At 40.7% G+C, this 21,929-nt stretch overlaps 2 protein-coding genes across 2 annotated transcripts in view; one reads left to right on the top strand and one right to left on the bottom strand.

Moving 5' to 3' along the window:
• Positions 1-10,556, bottom strand: part of COL4A2 (collagen type IV alpha 2 chain) — a 180,401-nt gene extending 169,845 nt beyond the window's left edge. Inside the window, exons 1-3 of the mRNA XM_088133404.1 lie at positions 10,420-10,556; positions 9,926-10,004; positions 9,707-9,767 (exon numbers count right to left, since the gene is read on the bottom strand). Coding sequence (XP_087989530.1) covers positions 9,707-9,767; positions 9,926-9,969 — 105 coding nt within the window. The 5' untranslated portion in view covers positions 9,970-10,004; positions 10,420-10,556. The remainder of the gene's footprint in view (positions 1-9,706; positions 9,768-9,925; positions 10,005-10,419) is intronic.
• Positions 10,557-10,613: 57 nt separating this feature from the next.
• COL4A1 (collagen type IV alpha 1 chain) overlaps positions 10,614-21,929 on the top strand; it is a 146,003-nt gene continuing 134,687 nt past the window's right edge. Inside the window, exon 1 of the mRNA XM_088133408.1 lies at positions 10,614-10,845. Coding sequence (XP_087989534.1) covers positions 10,753-10,845 — 93 coding nt within the window. The 5' untranslated portion in view covers positions 10,614-10,752. The remainder of the gene's footprint in view (positions 10,846-21,929) is intronic.

Here is a 21,929-nt window from a genome sequence, read left to right as displayed (position 1 = left end):
CACGCCCTGGTCATCTCTTGGTTAGACTACTACAATGCGCTCTACTCCTTGAAGAGTATCCGGAAGCTAGAGCTGGTTCAAAATCCGTCTGCGCGGACAATCTTGGGTGCCCCAAGGATGGCACATATAACATCTTTACTGCAGGAGCTGCACTGGGTGCCAGTTTGCTTCTGGGTCCAATTCAAGGTGTTGGTTATTACCTTTAAAGCCCTACGTGGCATGGGTCCAGGTTACCTGAGGGACCATCTCACCCCCTTTACATCAACCTGTCCCACCCAGTCAGGCAGAGAGGGCACATTGTGGAACCTGTCAGTAAGATAATGTCAGCTGGTGGGGCCCAGGAGGAGAGCCTTCTCTGCCGTTGCTCCCGTCCTTTGGAATATTCTCCCCCAAGAGGTGCGGCGGGCCCCTGCCCTCCCAGCTTTCTGGAAAGGGCTAAAGACCTGACTCTGCCAGCTTGTGTGGGGTGATAAGAGCTCTCATCAAGCCTGCGGGTGGCTGGCGCCCTGATGACGCTCCCTGAGCTACTCGCCAATTCCATCAATTCTTGGAATTTATTAATTATTTATTTAAAAGTTGTCTCTCTTGTCCTTGCATTCCTTGAGCTTTTCTCATGTTGAGTTGGAGTGGCTGTTTTAATCTGGTTTTGAATTGGCCGCTGATTGCCTCTGGACTGCTGCGCTCCCGGTGTATTGGAAGCCGGAGTTGCCCGGGGCGCCTGGGGAGCTGGCTGCGCTCCAGTGTTGCCACTTCTGATTGGCTCCCTGCTGCAAGTTAACTGCCCGCTCCCTGTCGGTAGTTTACCTGCGGTTGCCTTGTTTCCTTGCCCTGATCTCCTATTGCCTGAGGCGGTGAAACTGACCAACAGCTCTGCACTAGCAGTGTGTGCTTTTTAGGCTGTATCTGGCATTTTGAATGTGGGAACAATCATGGGAGTGTTCTGAAAACCCTGAACTCCTCTCCCATTCTCTTTCTTTATTGCTTCTATTTTCTTTTTCTAAATTTATGCAAGTGATCATAAGAGGGTACTAGCCAGTTTCTCAGTTAATTTATTTAAAATGAAACTGAACTTTCTATAGATTCATCTAGTCTTCTTTTTGGGCAGTTGAGAGATCTATAGCAAAAACAACAAAAGAAATCATAGGTTGAAAGCATTATGTTGCTGTAAGGATCAGACTATCACCACTCCTCATAAAGGCCATCAGGTATACATTTTATATTATTATATTTTATACATATTATATTTTATACATTTATACATAAATGTAAGTAATACATTTTACTTAGTATTGTTTGGAATTGGGAATAAACTCTATCCAGACCAAGGGCACAGCTATAGGTACACATGTGGCACCACAATCTGCCAACATTTTTATGCCTGACTCAGAACAATACTTTCTCATCTCATCTCAAAAAACTCTATGCGAGATTCTATAACAACATTATCTAGACTTATGTATAAAGGATTCTGGCCAAGTTCCACCATCACTTCAATACCTTTCACACCCTGCTCCTTCCTCATATCCATCAATCTGAAATTAGGTCAATCCAAGCATAAATTAAATTAAATTACATTAAAACTACCCAGTGGACATGTAAATACTACCTTATATAGAAAGCCAATTCACTAATATATATATTTATAAGCGTTCAGTTTCCATCCAGCCTACATCACAAAATCCATTATTCACATCCAAGTCTTCTGATATAACCACATCTGTTCAGATCCATCTGACAGGGATACACAGTCAGGGAATTTAAATAAGACATTTCTTAAACTATAACATTTACCAGGAGAGTTGAGTAACAGATCAATAGGGCCACTCTGTTACTGAAGATCCAGACATACGAGACAGTTGCAGAAAGGGAAACAACAGACCATAACCTCTCTCAGCTAAAACCACTTAAAGATACAGTAGTATAATGATCTACAGCATGTCCTAGATAATGACATTTTTCTTTCACAACCCTGAGTAGTCAGCCCATACTTATTTATAATCAGCTATCCAATTAAAAAACAGTTACTAAAAACAACAGGCCATTCGATAGGAACCAAACCCTGTGATAGATCTGAATGTCAGTTCTGCCTTATCTTTTGACAATATTATAGAAACAAACAAGCTGCCCACAACATCAGGGAAATACACACTTCATTGATTGTGTGTCATCATGTCAGTGTTGACTGTTAGCGACCACATAGATAGATTTTCTCCAGGGTGATCTGTCCCCAACCTGGTGGGTGTCCTTCAGGTGTTACACCTATTGCCACTGTAATGGTGTCCACCTACCTTGTGCTGGTTGTCCTCTTCTCTTTCCTTCCACCTTTCCCAGCATTAGAATCTTCTCCAGAGAACTAGATCTTTACATAATGTATCCGAAGTATAATAATTTGAGCCTGGTCTTTGTGAGAATTCTGGATTGATTTGTTCAATGATCTATTTGTTTGTTTTCTTGGTGCTCCAAGGTATTCTCAGGAATCTTCTTCAGCACCAAAGTTCAAAAGTGTCAATACTTTTCTCTGTCCTGCTTCTTCAAAGTCCAGCTTTTGCTTCCATAGAGCATTACAGAGAAAATCACTGCCTGCACGATTCGGATCTTTGTAGGTATAGACACATACTGGCATCTGGCATCTGAATATCTTTTCCAAGGCCATTATACACACTTGCCCATCTTTTAATGCAGCACAATCTTTGTCAGCAATGTATCATTATTATTTTCACTGAAAGAACCTGCTTATTTCTTCACAAAAAGAATAACTAGATACAAACCTGACATCAGAAACAGCAAAATTGAAAAGCTTGCGGGAAGGTCTTGGATCAATTTCCCAAGAGTCTATGTTGCAGAGCACAAGATTTTCAGCTAGCCTGGGAAAGGAGGCAAGGAGAGAGAGGACTACAGGTGGTGACTTCAGAGTCCCAGGTAAACTCAACTTCTTTGTGTGCAGACAAACAATGGAAGTTGCCAGTGGCCCAGCTGCAAGAGAAGCTGCCAGTGTGCAACCATTTCCTTAATTGTGTTTCTTTTGTGCACAAATTGGAATAGAGACCTCATGGAAGACCTTCTGAGAGGACAATATTCCCCTGGCAAGACAAAACAAACCCTTTGGTTGCGGGGCAGGAGTTTGTTCTCTCCGGCAGCCCAAACGGAAATGACCATGGGAGCATGGTCCTGTGGCTGGATGGGAGGCAAAGCCCTGCAGCTGGAGCTCAACAGGTCATGGACCCTCCAAAGATTTCTCCTCCTTGCAGAATAGAAAGTATATATAGAGAGTTTCCTTCCATTTTCTGATAGAAAACACAATTTTCCCACTTCTGATGGAATGTAAATCTGTCCCAGGGAATGGGGAAGGAATGAACAACCCGTTTAGGGAGGAGGAGGTTCAGGAAAGATTACTCTGTCATAGAAAAGAAGAAATAATGAGAAAGAACCTTAAAATACCCCTGCCTTGATTTTGTTTGGTACAAGATGTAGCAAAGAGAAACTCCAATAGGCTTTCAAGATTCTTTTATATACCCTATAATAATCATGAGCATTCCTAAAATCTCTTGATCTTGACTACCTTAAATGGCTGACACTGCCGGACGATCTTGATCTGGCTTCAGCCTACTTCAACAGTGGGCTGGCCTCTGTATGTAGATGCCAATGTGAGAACATACTCTCAACAAATCGTAAGCAGGCTGCCTTGGAGCTGATCCCTGAATCTAACGATACAAACTGATGGTTTTGTTGTTTGGTACTCTTGGATGGATAAAGGCATATTCTTGCTCTCACATTAATAAAATTCATTATTCTTTTGTAGGTATTTACAAACAAAATTCATATTACTAATTAATTAACAGTTCTATAATATTACTTACAAGGTTATTGTATAGATATCTGGTAGAAATAAGTCACACTGAATTCAGGAATAGGTAAATTGATGCTTTCCAGATAATCCAGGCACAAATCTCAACATTCCAGCCCAACTTCTATATGATCATCTTAGTACCATTTCCTTCTTATTTAAAAAAAAATGAAGAAAATGAAGAATGCCACATTCAGACTCCTATCTGTGAAATCTTATTCTGAAGTGAACTTTCATTTTGAATGAACAGTCCATTATATTCTGCGTGTCTTCCCCATCGGAAGTAAATTCTTAAACATTCATTAGACAAGGCCAACACCCCCTTTTCATAGGGTTTGCAATACAGAAAACCTGAAGAAAAAATTTAAAGTCATCTCTTCTATGGTAATGATAAAAATTTTCAAAATAATTTGTTTCTCATCTGTCTTTATCACTGAGGCAAGATAGGTATTTAATTAACTAATTTAAAATTAGTCTCACTTCTGAAGTGTTATGTTCTGTGCTTTTTTTGTTTATAGTATAAAATTATGCATAAAATTCACAGTATTTTGTAACAAATTGTTAATCACCTTGAAGTTCCTGAATGAAAGGCAGGATATAAATCTAATAAATAAATAAGATCCAAGTTGGATGAAAGCATGAGATAAAATAACTACTAAGGCCAACTTAAATTGCAGAATGTACTCTGATATATCATAGCAGCATCTTACTTATTTAGTTTATTTATTCAATTTATAAGTCACCTAATTGCAGAAGCAACTCAAGGCAACATACAAAGACAATTAAAAATACATAATATCCTACTTATTAAAGAAAACATATATTTAAAGGTCCAAACTAAATATTCTTAGGGTCTCAGTTAAATGCTGAGTAGCATTTAACTATATTATTCCCTGCTTCCTTAGCCAAAAAGAGACTATATAAAAACGTGTGAGTTCTGTCCCAGATAAATTGTGCTCAGCTTCCCTACAGCCTACATGGACCAGAAAAATAGATGCAATAAATCTAAAAGCAGACTGCATTTCAGGCGCAGGATTGTTTCCTTAATTATGTACACTTAAGTGGGTGCACATAGCAGCACTTCAGAAGCAGCAGCAGCAGCCTCCTAGATGGCCTTACGGATTTAAGATTTAGGAGAAAGAAAATAAATCAAGATGACACACAGCATTGGAAGGGGTGTGAGGGAACACAGCAAATGACACTACTGGTAAGGGAAACTAGTTTAAACATTAGAAGAACCGTTCTAAATATGTCTTAGTTCTAGAAATAGAAGTAGAAACTCTACATAAAATACACTGTGTACACATTTAGACTCCCCCCCCCCCGCCTTACATAGGATCCAAAGAAGGGATGTGAATTGAAGTGATAAAGTCAAAGTTTACATGGCAGAACCAGAGCTGTCAGTTCTAGATGACAAGTATGTGAGAATTATAGATGTCTCTGGTTGATTTATTGAGTTTATTAGCCATCTTTCAACATATATGTCTACAGGTAATTCAATTAAAAGGAGAGAATAAGTATTACACAACAGCAAAGCAAAAATAAACCTAAAGTACTACAATATTAATAAAAAGTAGTTGAACAAAACAAAACTGTAGTAGATGCTGCAGTTATACACCAACTGTCCTCAGTCTGGCATTCTTTGACTATATGGGCATCACAACTTTCACAAAGGCTGGGAATTCTGAGACAGGTGGTGCCGACCCAGCTGGAGTTGTGGAAAGCTGGCCAATGTCCAAATATCTTCATCTTACTCAAGAAAGACCTTAACAATGGCAGTAGGTATACCTCTTACAAAGAAGGCAACTTTCTTTCTCTTGCATTTCCATCTGCCTAACACAAGTCCAAAGTCTCAACATTTGGACCTTTTGTTTACTTTTCTCATCTTAGATTGCTACCTTGCTTTATATTTTATGGTTTACATGCTAAAAGTCTAGTGAAATCCTCCTCAGCATTCACAATGTAATTTCAATTCTTCTGCTCCTGATTTGTGTTCTATCTCTCTTTCAAAGCTCCATTTTAACTGTTAGTTATTCTGAGGTCATTACACTGCAGCTTGTGTACAAATATAGTAATCTCTGGCCTCTTATATTGACTGTTTCAATCTTAGTAGTATTCATTCAAATCACCTACTACTTTTCAAAGAACATAGATGCTGAGCTAAATTGATATCCACCCCTCTTTCATGAAAAGACTATGCTCCATCATTGCTGTTGCCATCCATGATCAAAATAGTTATTGCATTAATATTGTGTGCAGGTAATATAATGAAAGCTGAAATACCCTTTGTTGAAGAACCTAAATCTTGCTAACTAGGCCATGCAGTCTAAAGTTGGATTGTACAGGTACCCTTATTTTATCAGGCTGATGGGAGCCAGGATCTGACATTCTAAAAAGAGAGATGTTTACACATTTTAAAATATGATTCCTAAATAACTATTATTTAGGTCCTGCCGTGGGCCGGGGGTTAGACTAGAAGACCTCTAAGATCCCTCCCAGCCCTAGGATGCTATTACTTATCCAGCTAATATCTGCATGATATTGGTAATTCCATGAAATGAAAAATATATGCAGGGCCAGCAACACAACTTTCTGTGAATGTTCATATTAAAAGCTTCATCACCAAGGCTAATGCCACATGTTCATTCCATTCACAGTATGGTTTAAATGAGCAGGTATGAAAATTAAGAAAAACTTGGCTCATGAATGCAGTATGATGGGGCTCAGGAGTGAATAGAAGCTCTGCTTGCTTAGAACAATCTTTTTCACATGCAGATCCCTTAATATTATTGTTGCAGAAAAAAGCAAATGCTATACAGTGGTACCTCTACTTACGAACTTAATCTGTTCCGTGACTCTGATTGCAAGTCGACTTGGCCGCAAGTCAAAGTAAATTTTCCCATAAGGTTCAATGTAATTACCGTTAATCCGTTCCGGCATCCGGGGACCCCACTTCAGGGGTGGAAAAACGGCCGCGGACCACGTGGCACGGGCGTAAAAACGGCCGCGGACCACGTGGCACGGGCGGAAAAAGGCCACGGACCACGTGGCACGGGGGCTGAAAAATGGCCACGGACCACGTGGCACGGGGGTTTGCACGGACCATGTGGCACGTGGCAGGCAACGACACGGCCACGTGGCACGTAAACCAGCACGACGCGTGGCACGTGGCAGGCAAACGATCATGCTGCACGTGGCAGGTAAACGCCACGACCACGTGGCACATGGCAGGAACGGGGGGCCACGGACCACGTGGCGGGGCACGGGGGGACGTGGCACGTGGCACGGGGGATGCCACGGACCACATGGCATTCCGGGGGGCCACGGACCACGTGGCACGCCCCCCACGGGAATGGCCATGGACCACGCGGCATGCCGGGAATGGCCACGGACCACGTGGCACGGGCAGAAAAATGGCCACGGACCACGTGGCATGGCGGAAAATGGCCGTGGACCACGTAGCACAGGCAGAAAAATGGCTGCGGACCACGTGGCATGGGCGGAAAAATGGCCACGGACCATGTGGAACGGGCAGAAAATGGCTTGTAAGTCGAGGCGAATTCGTAAGTAGAGGTAAATTTTTGGGGCCGGAGCTGATCGTATCTTGAAAATTTCGTAAGTAGGGGCGTTCGTAAGTAGAGGTACCACTGTATATGCATTTATTCTAATATGTATTTTTCTCTTTTTTCCTGTCTTTTCTTTTTTGTTTTGTTCTTTTTATTTTCTTTTAATTTTTGTATTTGCTTAATGTTTTCCTTCTTTTTCTTTATATATTAAAGCAATAAAAAATTAAAAAGCAAAGATAGTTGCATTGGCTCAACTCAAAAGTATTGGTAAGCAATGTCTTTATTAAAGCCAATTACAATGTCACAAGTTGTAAACAAACTTAATTCTTTCTCCTAGATAAATTGATTCATTTTACTATATCCACCTTGAGCCTTTAATGCTATTAAATAAAGCCTTATTCCTGTACTTATTGATTTTCTTGTTAATCCACATTCTCCGCTTTTTAAAAATTCTCTAGCCTACGAGAATTCTAACTTTTTAAGTTAGTGGGCTCATTTGGAACTTGGGGAAGAGGTCATGAGCAACATCACAAAAAGAGGATGGGGTAATCATTTATAAAACAGGCCCCCCCAAACCACTAATATCATAGTGAGCAATGGTAAGGCCAAAAGCCAAGTGAATAACTTGCACAAGAACTTGAAAACAAGACAGTCCAAGAAACTTACACCCTAGAACCCACAATGTCTTTCTCCAACAAAAGCCTATTTTACAAAAACAGACAGGTGACATTAAAAAACAAGTAATATGTCCAACAGCTAAAACAGAGTTTAGGCCCTCAAACAAATTCAGGATTACTTTCCATATTCTCTTACCCCAAGCTCTCAAAGTACAAAATCCAATCACTCCATAGATTCACATGTCTATCACAGGAACCTCCTCCTCCTCTGAAATGGGCTCTCACTCATGCACACTGACCGTTGACCCACTCCAGGTCAACTGCCCCACTCCAGGTCAGCTGCCTCCTAAGATAACCTTCTCTCGTTCTATATGTCTGCTTTGGTCAGCCCTATAAGGTAGACCAGATTAAGAAACCAATGCCATATAGGTCTAAAACTACTTTAATTGGAACAGCTATAGTAACAGAAACTTGCAAGTCTGAATGTGCTTCCCTCCTCCCTCACTTTATCTTTGTGCAATCAAGGGAGGAGCATATCTAAGATGTTTTCTCAAGTTAGCTTCTTGGAATGAGCTCACACCCCATTTGTTTGATCATTGCCTTGGTAGTGGCTCTTCTTCCTGTCCTTCAAGGCCATTCTTCATGCCCTCTACAGCTTCCTATTCTGTTTGTTTTTATGAACCCTTCCTTGGTTGGTCTTATGCCATCCCCTGTCTCTCCTTTATCAAGCAGCAGCAATGGTCTCCATCCCATTTTTCCCTGTCTGAAGGACCCCTCCTTCAAGGTGAAGCCATGATCTGCAACCCCCCATCATCTTTATTTGTTAAAAATGTGCCTATCCCACAAAGGTGAGTCAGGGGAGAGGTCCAAAGAAAGAGATGGCAGGTACTTGGAGGCCAGTGTTTTTTTTTCCTCTGAAGCATTTCCAGTCACCAGATAACTAGATAGTACCTTGAAATATCAATAACGCACTTTATGGACAGAGGGAGATATCTCTGGAGATAATGGCTGCATTTGCACAAGATTCACATCCATGATTTCCTTAACCATATTTTATTTATTTAACTTTTTTGGTTTGGACAGTACCATAAACTATAAACTATACCATAAAATAACCATAGGAACTAGGTACAAACAACATTTTAACCTAAAATGTGGTTGGCTTGTTAGCACTCCAATAGATCATGCACACACATTCAAAGTGGTTCTCATCAGCCTGACTTTGTCTAACTCCCGAGTTGCTTCAGGAGAGCCCTGGAGAATTTGAAAGCTTGCTTAGTATTTTGTGATATTTTGGTTGGTTGTAATATTCTGCAGCTATGTGTTGTTTAATTTTTATACTTCAGTAAAAACTTTACAAACAGTGTCCAGAAACCAACGTGACTGATATTTTCCTTATTGTTTTAAAGACATGTATGAAGCAAATCAATTCATGTGAGTCACAATTTTTAAGTGCTGTACCTTAAAAATAGTTTGCATTCTACTTTAACTCATATTTTTGAACAGAGAGAAAGGGGGGGGGGGAATCAAGCTATTTAGTTAGTAGAAAAAATAGTAAAAAGTACACTACTGAAAAACAACAAAGGTGACTGAAGAACTCTGGCAACAGCCTGACTTGGAAGCAACCCTAAAAAAGGCCCTCATGGTTTTGTTTTTTTTAATGATGACAATATACTTACAGCTTGTACACTGGCAGGAAGGAGCACAGTCAGTCCCACGAGGAGGACAATTCGCATATCCCTGTACCAAGGCAAGATTGAAATCATTACAATCCACTATCTCATGGTCAGGCCAGCCCTTAATGTTTTGAATGTCTTCCTGCAGCTTTTAAGAAATGCTAAAATGCTTCATTTTCAGTGGACAGGACAGTTACTGCAGAAGGAAAGAGGTTTACTTACTGCCCAGTCCAGTAGCCTAAACTGACGTGTTGAGTATTTTTCATGTTTGCTTATTTTCTCCTTATTCAAGAGGATAGTCCTAGAAATCAAAGGGAACATAGTTTTCAAAAGAGAAATTAGTAGCAGGCAGAGGCATGCATTTTTCACGGGGGAGGAGAGAGGAGGGGGGTTAACGCAACCCGCAAATGAGGGTCAGGTTGAGCGGCATCTTCCTACTGCAGAGGCTAAAGAGACCCCCATGTTGGTGATGAAGGACATACCCCGCCTCTCCCGATCCTTTCCCTCAGTTACCTACCGCACGCGGCTGGAAGAACCTTTCATCTCAGGTGTCTTTGCGGCGAGGGGAAACACCCGGAGCCAAGAGACGCGAAAGTAGTGGCTGGGGAGCCCTTTGGGAGAAGGGGGCCACGAAGGGAGCGAGAGAGGCGACTCCCGAGGCGGGCTCAAGGCTGAGGGCGGCGAAGTCGAGGCCCGCGCACCTCGCAGGTACTCACCTTCCAGGCACCGGCGCTCCCTCAGGCTGCCCCTCGACCAGCCCGCATGCTTCCTCCGGACGCGTCGGGCTCCCGGCTTTGAGCGGGCGCGGGAGGCAGCGGAATCTTCCTCGGCGGCCGCTTCTGGCTCTCACGCCGTCTCGGGGTCGGGGGCGGAGATAGGCGGGGAAAGGAGCGGCCGCTGCCGCCCACAAGCGGGGCCCAGGAGTCCAGCTCGCCTTTCCGGTGCTAGAGACGCTCCAGGAGGGACACGGGAGACAAGGCTTACGGTAGTAGCCCCGTTGGGCACGGCCACGTGTGAATACCGGTGGGGCGGACTGCGCTTCCCGGGCGATGGGTAGCAGCCTGCCGGGGGCGGGCATCGCGCTCCTCTTAGTGGCCCTCCTCATCCCAGAGCAGCGGTCCTCGTCGAAGGCGGCGGCGGCGGTGAGTATTGCCTCCCTGCCCCGAGTGGCTCGCTGCGCTCTTCTCTCTCCCTTTTCCCTGCACGCGTCCGAGGGCGCCGTCCCAGAGGGGGGAAAGGATCTCCTTCGGCTGCGAGATCCGGCCGCCCCCTCCTCGGAGCGTCTGAAGCCTTTATCTGGAAGAAATGTTTACTTCTTCCCAAGTCCCAATACTGTAGCTGGCTTCCTATTTCCAGCAGCATCCCGCTGAACAGACCATTCACGTGAGGCCTTTTTCTTGCCGGGGGCAGATTTCTGCCGCTGCTAAAGCTGCTCGCGGTGCTGAAGGCATGGCAGGGGAGCCTGACATCGTCTTGTAGGCTAGTCCTGATGCCAGTTTTTAAGACAGAATCAGTGGCGTGCCAGTGTGCATCTCCAGATGTACAGAATCGGTATGTGTGGGAATAATGATGTACTAATTACAGGTCCAGTGACTTATTTTAACAGCAGTCTAAAGCCCCGCATGTATCAATGGTTTTATTACATGTGTAAATAAATACATTGTTGTTATCATATAAAAGTTTGGCACTAACTTCTGAGGTGAGACCATTGCCTTTGTGCTTGAAAACAATCACTTTAGTTTTGGAACACAGGAGAATTTGACAACTTGCTGACTTGCCATACAATTTCACTTATTCGAGATGCTTTAAATTCACTGTTTCAACATGTCCTTAAGATGCCTCTGTAGTGTAGTGAGCCAAATGCACACACAGACTATTTTTGCATAACATGGTAACTCATGGTCAGTGAACCATGTTTTCCTGAATTGAACCAATTACCCATGTTAACTAACCACACATTAGCCAGCCACATTGTAACTAGCCATACGTTAGGCAGCCGCATTGTAGTCCACTATATTTTGTGAACCCACTCACAGATTTTCTGTGGGAGAGTTAGAGGTGGAAGAATGTTCCACTGTTTATAGACCTCATTTTGAGAATTTCTAAATCCACATTTACATCAGGAATTAAGTGCATGTAACTCTATAAACTAAATTTCACTCTAGACAAGATGGATATTTTGCTGCTGTTGGGAGATTTGTACATTTGTTTTGTTTTCAAACTACTTTGAATGAAACCATGTTCTCCAAAGGATCAGACTTTCAATTTAATCAATCACTGTCATCAGTACCTTATATGATATGTAAAAACTTCCAGTTTAAGATTTCTGGGCCATCTCGCTAGATAGGGTTGTTAGATATCTTGTTTACTTTGCTATCCTTCCAAACAATTCTTATTCTAGCTTGCCTGTCTTTTTCCTAAATTACTTTTTTTCCTTTCTGTTAAGTCACATCCTAATTCTTCCCCTAATAATTTCATCACAATTGATATGAAAGTATTTTGTGGTGCTGACAAAATTACTCAGTGCTCCAGGGAGAAGAAATGGAGAATAAACTAATAGAGTTTATCTGTTCCTATCCATTTCACTGATTATGTATCCTGAATATATGTAGTTTGCCTTCAATATATTACCTTTGCAATCATAGGGTGGGAGTGTAGAAAATCTATCTAACCCTTCCAACTATTGTCTAAGGCCCTGGTTCCCAGCCTATTGGCTGGGGAATTCTGGGAGTTGAAGTCCAACATCTGGAAGTTGCCAAAATTGGCAAACATCAGTCTAAAACAAGGGTTCTTAATCTTTTTGTGCCATGTCTGGGGAAACCTATAGACTTCTTCTCAGAAGAATGTACTTAATTACATAAAATAAAATACATATTTATTGATTTTATTATGTACAAAAGAAGTCAGTTATCAAAATATTAAAAAATATGTAATATAGTAATATATGAGCTTCTATATTGACCCATTAAATCAATAACAAGACAACAAATACATTTAAAACAGATTAAGATTAGATTTTATTTTATTTTGTTCTCATTGTTTTTTAGGAAAGGTGGTGAAGATGGTAGGCTTACAACTACAGGTACTTCTGGAGGAAACAGATTATCTGGACCTTTATCAATCTGGGTTCAGGCCATGGCACAGGACTGAAAATAGACTGGTTACCCTCTTTGATGACCTCTAACAAGACTGGGATAGAGGGAGAGTGACTCTCCTAGTCTTATTTTCTTTATCACTGGCATTTGATACCGTCAACTGCTGGACTGGCTGCAAGAGTTGGGAATGGGAGGCAAAATGTGGCACTAGTTCTCCTTCCTGAATAGCTAGTTCCAGTTTGTTGTTTTAGGCAAAGAAAAGTTAAGCCCAGTTACTCAATTATGGTGTGCTGCAGGGCTCAGCTCTTTTCCTCCTTTGCTTATTATCTACATGAAGCCACAGGGGGAAGTCATACATCAAGATAGGGTGAAGTATCAATACTTGGATAATATTCAGTTATGCATTGCTGTCCACAGTCAGAAAGATGATATGGTGAAGGCATCTGCCTGGAGGACGTTAGAGACAGGACCAGGAAGAACGGACTTAATCCTACAAGATAAAGTGGCTATGGGTATGGAAATCATCTGGTTCTAGAGATATATTATCTTTGGTTCTGGAGCGGGTTGGAGCCCCCTGGACAGAGCTTGTTCATAATTTAGGGTTTTCCTGGACATATGGCTCTTGTTTGAGCAGCAGATACAATTATACCTAGTGTGCCTGTTGCAATTGTTTCTGGATCAGGAAATACTGCACACAGTTATACAGGCCCTCATCACTTCACAATTGGACTATTGTAATTCACTGTACATGGTTCTACCCTTGAAGACCATCTAGAAGGATAAACTGGTTCAGCATGTAGTGACCCAGGTAATCAAGAACTGCCCACATAACTCCTCTACTCTATAAACTGCTTGGGTGCCAGTGAGCTTCCAGATACAAATCAAGGTGCTGATTATCACCTTCAAACCCCTACATGATTCAGGACCTGGTTATCTCTCAGATCTCCTGCACGAAAGTAAATCTGCCAATCCAATAAAATCTAGAAGAGTGGTCATAGAAAGTGGCATAGAAATGTTGAGAAATAAAATGAAATAATAGATTTAGCTAAAATGTACTTAAGGACAGAAGAAAGGCTGGATTTATGTTTGCTGTAGCTGATGCTTGGAAATAGATAGAAAACTTTGGCTCTCTAGATGTTGAAATTCCCAGAACATTTTCAAATTACTATGTTGATTAGAACTTCTGGAAATTGTGATTTAGTAATATCTGAAGAACCATATGTTAGTTATCTCTGTGCTAAATAAAAGTTTTTGATTGGGCAACTGAAAAGGGTCTAAAACATTTATATTGTCCATTAAGTTGCTCCACTATAGCCTGTTCAGTCACCTTTCCTGGGGGGAAAAAAGGCAAATTGAATACTGATTCTCTGGATGCAGAGAATATCTTTTCAGCAGAGACCTCCTAGTAAATCACCTGATAATCTTTGATTTATTTTAGTAAAATAATTCTTTTTATTCTTTAAAGGATAAAGAATAGATGAGGAAAAAGAATAACAAACTGAGTAAAAGAGTAGAAAACAAGTGAAAAAAACAAGGGTTTTGCAAGTATCCTTGAAATTTAAGTTTTCAGTGCTTCATTAATTGTTTGTAAATAACTAAGTACATTTTATCATTTTAAAAATCTGAAAATTACCATTAAACTCTAAACAGAATATAAATATCAAAACAATAATCAGCACAGTATGAATCACAGTACAGACAGAACATGGCAAAACAGACTGGCTCCAGGACAGCAAAGGAATGTGACAAGACTGTATACTCTCCCCTTATTTATTCAACCTATATGGTGAATGTATATTGTATTAAGAAAGGCTAGAATGGAAGAAGATGAGTGTGGTTAAAATTGGAGGAAGAAATATCAATAACCTGTGCTCTGATGATGACACTCCTCTGAGAGTCAAAAATGCAAACAATCTGCAAGCAGTCATGTTAGCCTTGCAGGGTAGTCTAGACAAGCACCACAATCAGGAATATAGCTCTAGCCTTATTGTAAGGTTATATTAACAGAATCTTGCAGGTCTGAAAGTAACCCTCTCTTCCTTCACTTTTACTCTCCTGAAAACTAGGGAAAATCTGAGATGCTTTCATCACCCCTTCTCCTTCAGACTCAAATTTCATTTATAAGACTGTTATCTTCCTTCTGTTTCCCAAGGTAATTCCCACATACCATTACATCTTGTAATAAATGTCAAGGAGGACAGTCAAAAATTGGGACTAAAATTAAATATCAAGAAGATCAAACTAATGACAGACAGGTAGAACAACCAGCCTTAGAACTGACAATGAAGCTATTGAAGTGGTTGATAGCTTCTGCCTTTTAGGATCATCAACTATCAACAGTAAAGCAACTAGCAGTCAAGAAATACGTGGCAGATTAGCACTTGGTAGAGCAGCCATAAAAGCCTTAGAAACGATATTCAAATTCCATGATGTGTCAATACCTACAAAAATCAGACTTGCACAAGCCATGGTATTCCCTGTGATACTCTATGGAAGTGAAAGTTGGACTTTAAAGAAGCAGGCTAGGAAAAGTATTGATGCTTTTCAACTTTGCTTTTGGAGAAGACTCCTGAAAATATCATGGACAGCCAAGAAAAAAAACAAATAGATCATCAAATGAATCAACCCAGAGTTCTCACTCCAGGCATAAATGACCAGGCTCAAAGTATCCTACTTCGGACACATTATGTGAAGACCCAACGCTCTGGAAAAGGCTCTAATGCTGGGAAAGGCGGAAGGAAACAGAAGAGGACAACCAGCAGCAAGGTGGATGGACTCAGTTATAGTGGTGATGGGTGCACCATTGGAAAACCTGAAAGACCAGGTTAGGGAGAGATCAACACGGAGAAAATCTATGTGGTTGCTAAGAGTTGACGATGACTTGTGGCACATAATCAATCATAATTAATAAAACTGAAATATTAAAACTTTAGGAAATGAAATATGAAAGAGATATGTAAAGATATATGAAATTGTTTTGGATATCAAAGTATACTCCCACAACTTATTCATTCTTCCAAAGAGGTCATCAAAAGTCCTTTCCAGTAGGAGGCATGAAGTATCCTCATAGTAGTTAGCATGTATAAAGCTTATTCAGTATACTTCGTGGGAATACATCATTTGATAAAGTTTAGTAATAATATCACAGGTTGAAAAGGAAATTCAATTTTTAAAATATGCTTCATTCTAGTATAAATCATTTTCCAGAATTGTTGAGCTTTCAGCATTGCCACCAGGTATGAAAGAATGCTCCACCCATTACATTTCCAACAATTTTTAGAAAAAGAACTATCCACTTTAGCTATCAGGATTGGGGTAATGTATAAACAATAAAACATGTTATAACAGTTTTTTCTGAGTATGATATTCTGTGAAAATTGGTTTTCTTCTTCCATGGAAATTCCCATTTTTGCATACCTATTACTACTGTAAAGAGTAAAGAGGATGATCTTGACAGAGAGAAGAGGGAAGATCCATAGCCAAGGCAATGAGCAGATGAACATTGCAGAAGCCCAGACAAGTGGGGAAGGGTATAAAGCATCTCAGACAGACACCCCCAAATTCACACGAAGATAAAAGAGAGAGGAGGAGAAGCACATTCAGACTTGCAGGATTCTGTTATTCTAGCCAAACTTAATAAAAGTAATTTTTAGGCACAGGTGATATCTGTTTCTTGTAGGGCTGACAATTAGGTCTGAATTCTAAATCCATTTAATTATACAATCTTTAACATTTGGTTTTTGAGTAACATTTTTCCTGCAATTTATAACTGAGGCCCAGTGAATGCTTCAAGTTGTATGTTGTAAGATTTTCACATTCAGTCATGCCTTTAAGTATTCCCCTTTCTTTCTGCAGTTCTTTTAATACTATATTACTTATTTGAAAGAGAGCCAGTCTTGTGTAGAGGTTAAGGCATCCAGCTAGAAACCCACCAGAGGTTCTAGTTCCACCTTAGGCACGAAGCCAGCTGGGTGATCCTGGGCCAATCTCTGTTTCCTAAGGCTGAGTTTAGCTGGTGCTTAAATTCTGGATTGGGAACTCTCTGCATTCCAAGGAGATTTTCCCTAGCATAATAGGAACTGTGCTTTAGGTTTCTAGAATTTTTTCCAGAGTGGAATGCTCAGAGGTGGAGATACTTTTCAGTAATAGCATTTCAGTAATAAGAAACAATAGCTCTTTTTATTTCAATGGGCTGTTTATTTTTATGGCATGTTTCTCTCCTTAGATGGAAGTAGGTTTTCAGTCAATGGCTGCCTGATGCATCTAGATACAATCTTATTAAAAAAGGTTAGGATCCCAGAACCTGAAAAAACTCTAGGTTCCCCTGGTATTGTTTGATTTTTGCTTTGTCCTTTTGTCTCTAAGCTTGACGTACTCAGCTCTTTTGTGCATAATATGTGTGGAAGAATCCACACACTGAAGGCAGCAACAAGCTCCACCTTTGAAATTCAAATATTGAATCTGATCCAGTCTCTATTTCTTTGGCAGAACTGATAAAATTTTGCATGGTTGAGATTTCAGCTCCATGGAAATCTATTCATGTAGGCTTCTCAGTTTTAGACAACTTAATCTACAGCACATATATTAGAAAGTAAGGAACATTTGAACTAGTCGTGTGGTAGGTAGTGCACAATTGCCATATGAGAATGCTCTGGATAGTTTGTAATTAGGACCAGGACATCTCTAGAATTATAGCTAAATTTTGTACTATCACTATGACAATTAAAAGTTTTGGGACCTTCCCCAGGTGTATCTAGAGCAGGCACAAATAGGTTTTTGTTGGATGCTGTGTAATGTATTTTTTAAACTTCTGTGCATTTAGTCTTTGACCGTATATTTTAATAAACTAAACTGAAAACTAACCTTTGGTCAACATTCTTTTACTCTAGTCCACATTTAGCATTTCAGCTATGGGACATCCTTTGGTATGTCCTGTTTTAAGTGGTGGAACGTGAGCTTATGATGGTGTAAGGAATTCACAGTGGAATGTGATGTCATCATGAGCTTACTAAAAACACATTTTCATCTGGTGACTTTACCGTGGGAATAAGCCCTTAGTCATTTACGAACAGAATATTGGAAAAATTCCGTCTTCTTTCATGGAAGCAGTTCAGTTTAAAGCAAACTGCCCCTGGAAAAAGAAATGAAGAAATCAAACCAAGTAATCATAACCTGATGGGAAGAGCTGTTAAACAGTAGAACATGCTGCCTTCACCTATCAGGGAGAAGATGTAGTGGATTCTTATAATAAGCAGGGGGTTGGCTAGCTAGACGACCAGTAAGATCACTTCTAACTCCCATGTTCCATGATTTTGTGATTATTATTTCAGTCATTTCAAGAGAGGCTCTCCAGGCAGATACACATGTTTGGCTAAAATGTGGTGGGTTTGCTCAATGGAAAGTTTTGTACAGCACACTATGTACTTACTCTTTATTTAACAGTAGTTAAGTACTAACATAATTGTCTGGATGCACCCAAAAACATTGAACTATAAGCCAACTATTGTGGCTGAATATGTGCACAAACTAACAAACTATATTGTAGCCTAGCATGTTGTGCAAACATAGACAAGGTGGTTAGTTTAAGATGCAATGTCTTGTATGAGCCCAGGCAATTGGGTTAATATAATGTAATAATTCATGACTCAACTAATAATAAATTAATGCACTGAATGAGCAACTGCTTGGTATCTTTTAAAAAATTATTTTAGTAAATAATTTCCCTACTCAGCAGAATAAAAGATTGATGGTAATTGTTCCATTGGATTAGCAATGGAACAATTACCATCCTGATGAAACTTCCTTCCCAGCTATAGTAAATTGGGATTTATTACAATGCATTGGTTAACATTGTAAGCTCAGCGATTCAACCTTGTTTGCTTGGAGAGGTTAAAGTCTTCAGTGAGCAGAGCATCTGGCAGTCTACTTTGTAGTTATTGACAAAAGTTATTGAGAGGATTCCTCCCAAAGGACAGGATGCTAAGAGGAAGGAAATAGGGTGGAGAATATAAAGTACACAAATGACTGGAAGACTAATTTTTGCTATTAAGACTCATTTGTGATTATCACCTTGTTTGCACAGGGGTGAGGCGGAAAAAAAGAAGTGGATGATTGTGTATGGAGGCAAGAAATGAAGGGAGGATAGAAGAACTATTTTCCCTTAAAAATAATGCATTATGTTTGTACATTTTTCCTTCCTATTTTTATTGCCCCAAACTATTGCAGAGCTGCTGGAGCATACTGACCAATAAGGATGGAGGAATAAGTACATTTTGCCACTTTTATTGCTATTGGTATAAGTTTGAACATGAGCTTGTACCTGTGTTTAGTCAAATTCATTTGTGATCTTTTTCCAGTGATGATCTAGGCATCTCTTCATTTGCTTCATCTTCCTGAGCTCTTCAGTAAATCAAGGAACACCATGGGATATGAGGCTGGGAGATGCCACAGTCTCATCAAGCAACCTAGTCATCTCAGTGTTCCAGAGATGAGCTAGGTACTTGGTAGAACTGCCTTTCAGATTGGTAGAAAACTCCCCAAGCACCCACCAGAATCCATCCAGATCCACAAGGCATCTGGGTGGACCAGTTTAATGAGTCCTCCCCCTGTAAGGATTCCAGGTGGTAGTTAGCCTTTGCTGAATGAGAGTGATCCAAACTTTGATGCCAGGGCAGTTGGAGAGTGATGGCATTGGACACCCTGTAATATCCTCCATTTTCAGTTCACATAGCAGTTGTTCTGAAACGAAGACTGGGTCCAGAATGCTGCCATGAATGTAAGTTGGGCTTAAGATAACCTGTGTCAAGCCCATAGATGGCCTGAATTCCTAATCTAGACCAGATCCTCCTCTAGAGCATGGAAATCCTCCAGCACTATGAACCTGGGGTATTCCAGCACCCGCCCAACTATGAGCTTCAGGTGACCAAGAAGGTACTGTGCTGTGCAGCAAGGCGAGTGGAACATGAGCAGAATTCTTCAATTGTTTTTATCACCAAAGTCACATAAAGGCAGCCACAGTCCACCACCGCATGAACAGTGCCCCTAGCTGCCACCAAATCAATGCCATCTGTCTCCAACTGCCCTGGCATCAAAGTTTGGCCAGGATCGAACACCTGGGACAGCAGATCTCAGGCATTGCTGCCCTCACCCAGCCAGGATTTGCTCGCTCGCTCGCTTGCTCGCTCTTTCTTTCTTCTTTCTTTCTTTCTTTCTTTCTTTCTTTCTTTCTTTCTTTCTTTCTTTCTTTCTTTCTTTCTTTCTTTCTTTCTTTCTAATTTGTCACCGCCCATCTCACTGTGATATAGTATTCAATATACTATTCTTAACACAGACCACTTTGCATTTGTTTTTCTGTACAATATTTGCACTTCTTTTTTTTTTTTGTATATTTTAATTGTATCCCTCACTCCAAAAAATGTTTGGCTGCCTATGATGCCTCTTACATAAAATCTGAATCTTAATATTCTGCCATGCTGATAGATATCCAGGTCTGAGGATTTTCTCCTGCTAACTTCTAAATCTTTGGGAATGTAACTCTGCAATTAACTCCTATCTGTATACCCAAAAGGAAATATTAGTGTGCATGGTGCATAGTATTTTGGAAAGCGTACATGTCCACTCAAAGAAAATGTGTGAATGCATAGTTTTGCAAGGTCATGCATAAGCAATATACTTATACACCGCCAAGCAATTTATCTTTCTTTTCAAAAGGCTGAGTGTAGCAAGAGAAATTATTTGGACATTGTGCCTACGTTGGGCCCCCATAGACTCCACCAGGGTGTCTGGGAATGCTTAGGCAGATGCACCTTTTGCCCTAAATCAGTATACCCAGCACCCTTTCTTTGGCCCAACTAAGGTAAATTTTCTTGATATACGTCTGCATCTGGCTTGTTTTATAAAATCTTTATATGCACAAACAGCCCTGAAAAAAATCCCAGGAATGTATCAGTATCCTTCCGCTTCTCCCTTAGTTAATTTGTTTTTTATAAATCTTTTGGCATCTGATATGCCTTTGTCTGAAATATGTCGCCATAGTTTCCTTCCTCTATAACAGAAGTAGGCCAGCCAATCTTGGCTGATCTAAAAGAAACAACAAAAACAGCCCCCCAAAGAAACATAAGTCTGGATCTGGTTAATATTTGGATGGAAGACCACCAGGATATTCTAAGATTAGACCAGGAAGTTAAAAAGCATCCTAGAAGAAGATAATGGCAAACTTTTATATTGTTCCCAAGAACATTACACAGATGTATCCATGAAGTCACCAGAAGTTAATCTTGACCTGAGGGAGATTGTACCTTTATGGGGGTACAGATTTCACTCAACTCTAGCATGGCAAATGGAGAGGAACAATAGGAGTTGTAATATAGCAAAACCGGAAGAGTTGGTATACACCAAGTTTGTGCAGAATAAAGCCGCGTGACATGATGGTGGACGAGTGTGCACCTGAGACCTGGCTGGAGAATGATGGGGATTGTAAATTTGCCCATATATTGCCCATAATGATGGGGATTGTAAATTTGTCCTATAGCAGCTGTGGAACCATGGCTGGAGTGGAGGGGTTGCTGGGATTTTTTTATGAGATCTGCACCATGACTAGGAGCACTGTCCCAGAGATGACCAGTTGTGATTGCCTGAACTTGGACATGGGCTGTCCTAACAGGCTAAGGCTCCTGCTGGGGCATCAACCACATAGCTGGCTAGTACTGGTCCTTTATCAACATCTCGTCTCAGGACTGATGTTAAAGTTTCCCAAAGTTTTAGTTTGGCTGATTTCAACCTCTATATACTGGGAGAGGGTTGTGATGTAACTCAGGAGTTCATGGTCTCTACAGCAACCATCTCACACTGATTGAGTTTGAACACAGAGACATTCAGAGCTCTGGATAAGATTGTTCCAACATGGCCTCTGCTCAGTCACCAATCCCAAACAGCTCCTTGGTTTATTAAGGAGCCTAAAGGAAATGAGGTTACTAAAAAGATGCCTAGAGTGACAGTAGCAGAAAACCAGAAGTGGACACAATTGAATACTGTAAGAGATCACATTGAGGCCTACATAGTGGGACACCCTTTCCCCTGACATTGGCAGGCCTCTACCCTTCTAGCCTTTCAAAAAGCCTTGAAAACCTGGT

This window comes from Python bivittatus, unplaced genomic scaffold (genome assembly GCF_059951505.1).
Source record: "Python bivittatus isolate LINGU-HERP-01145 unplaced genomic scaffold, Pbiv_v1 ctg000020_np1212, whole genome shotgun sequence".
NCBI classification, from domain to species: Eukaryota; Metazoa; Chordata; class Lepidosauria; order Squamata; family Pythonidae; genus Python; species Python bivittatus.
The sequence above is the reverse complement of the archived record's forward strand: the minus strand, read 5'-3'. Positions and strand labels throughout refer to the sequence as shown.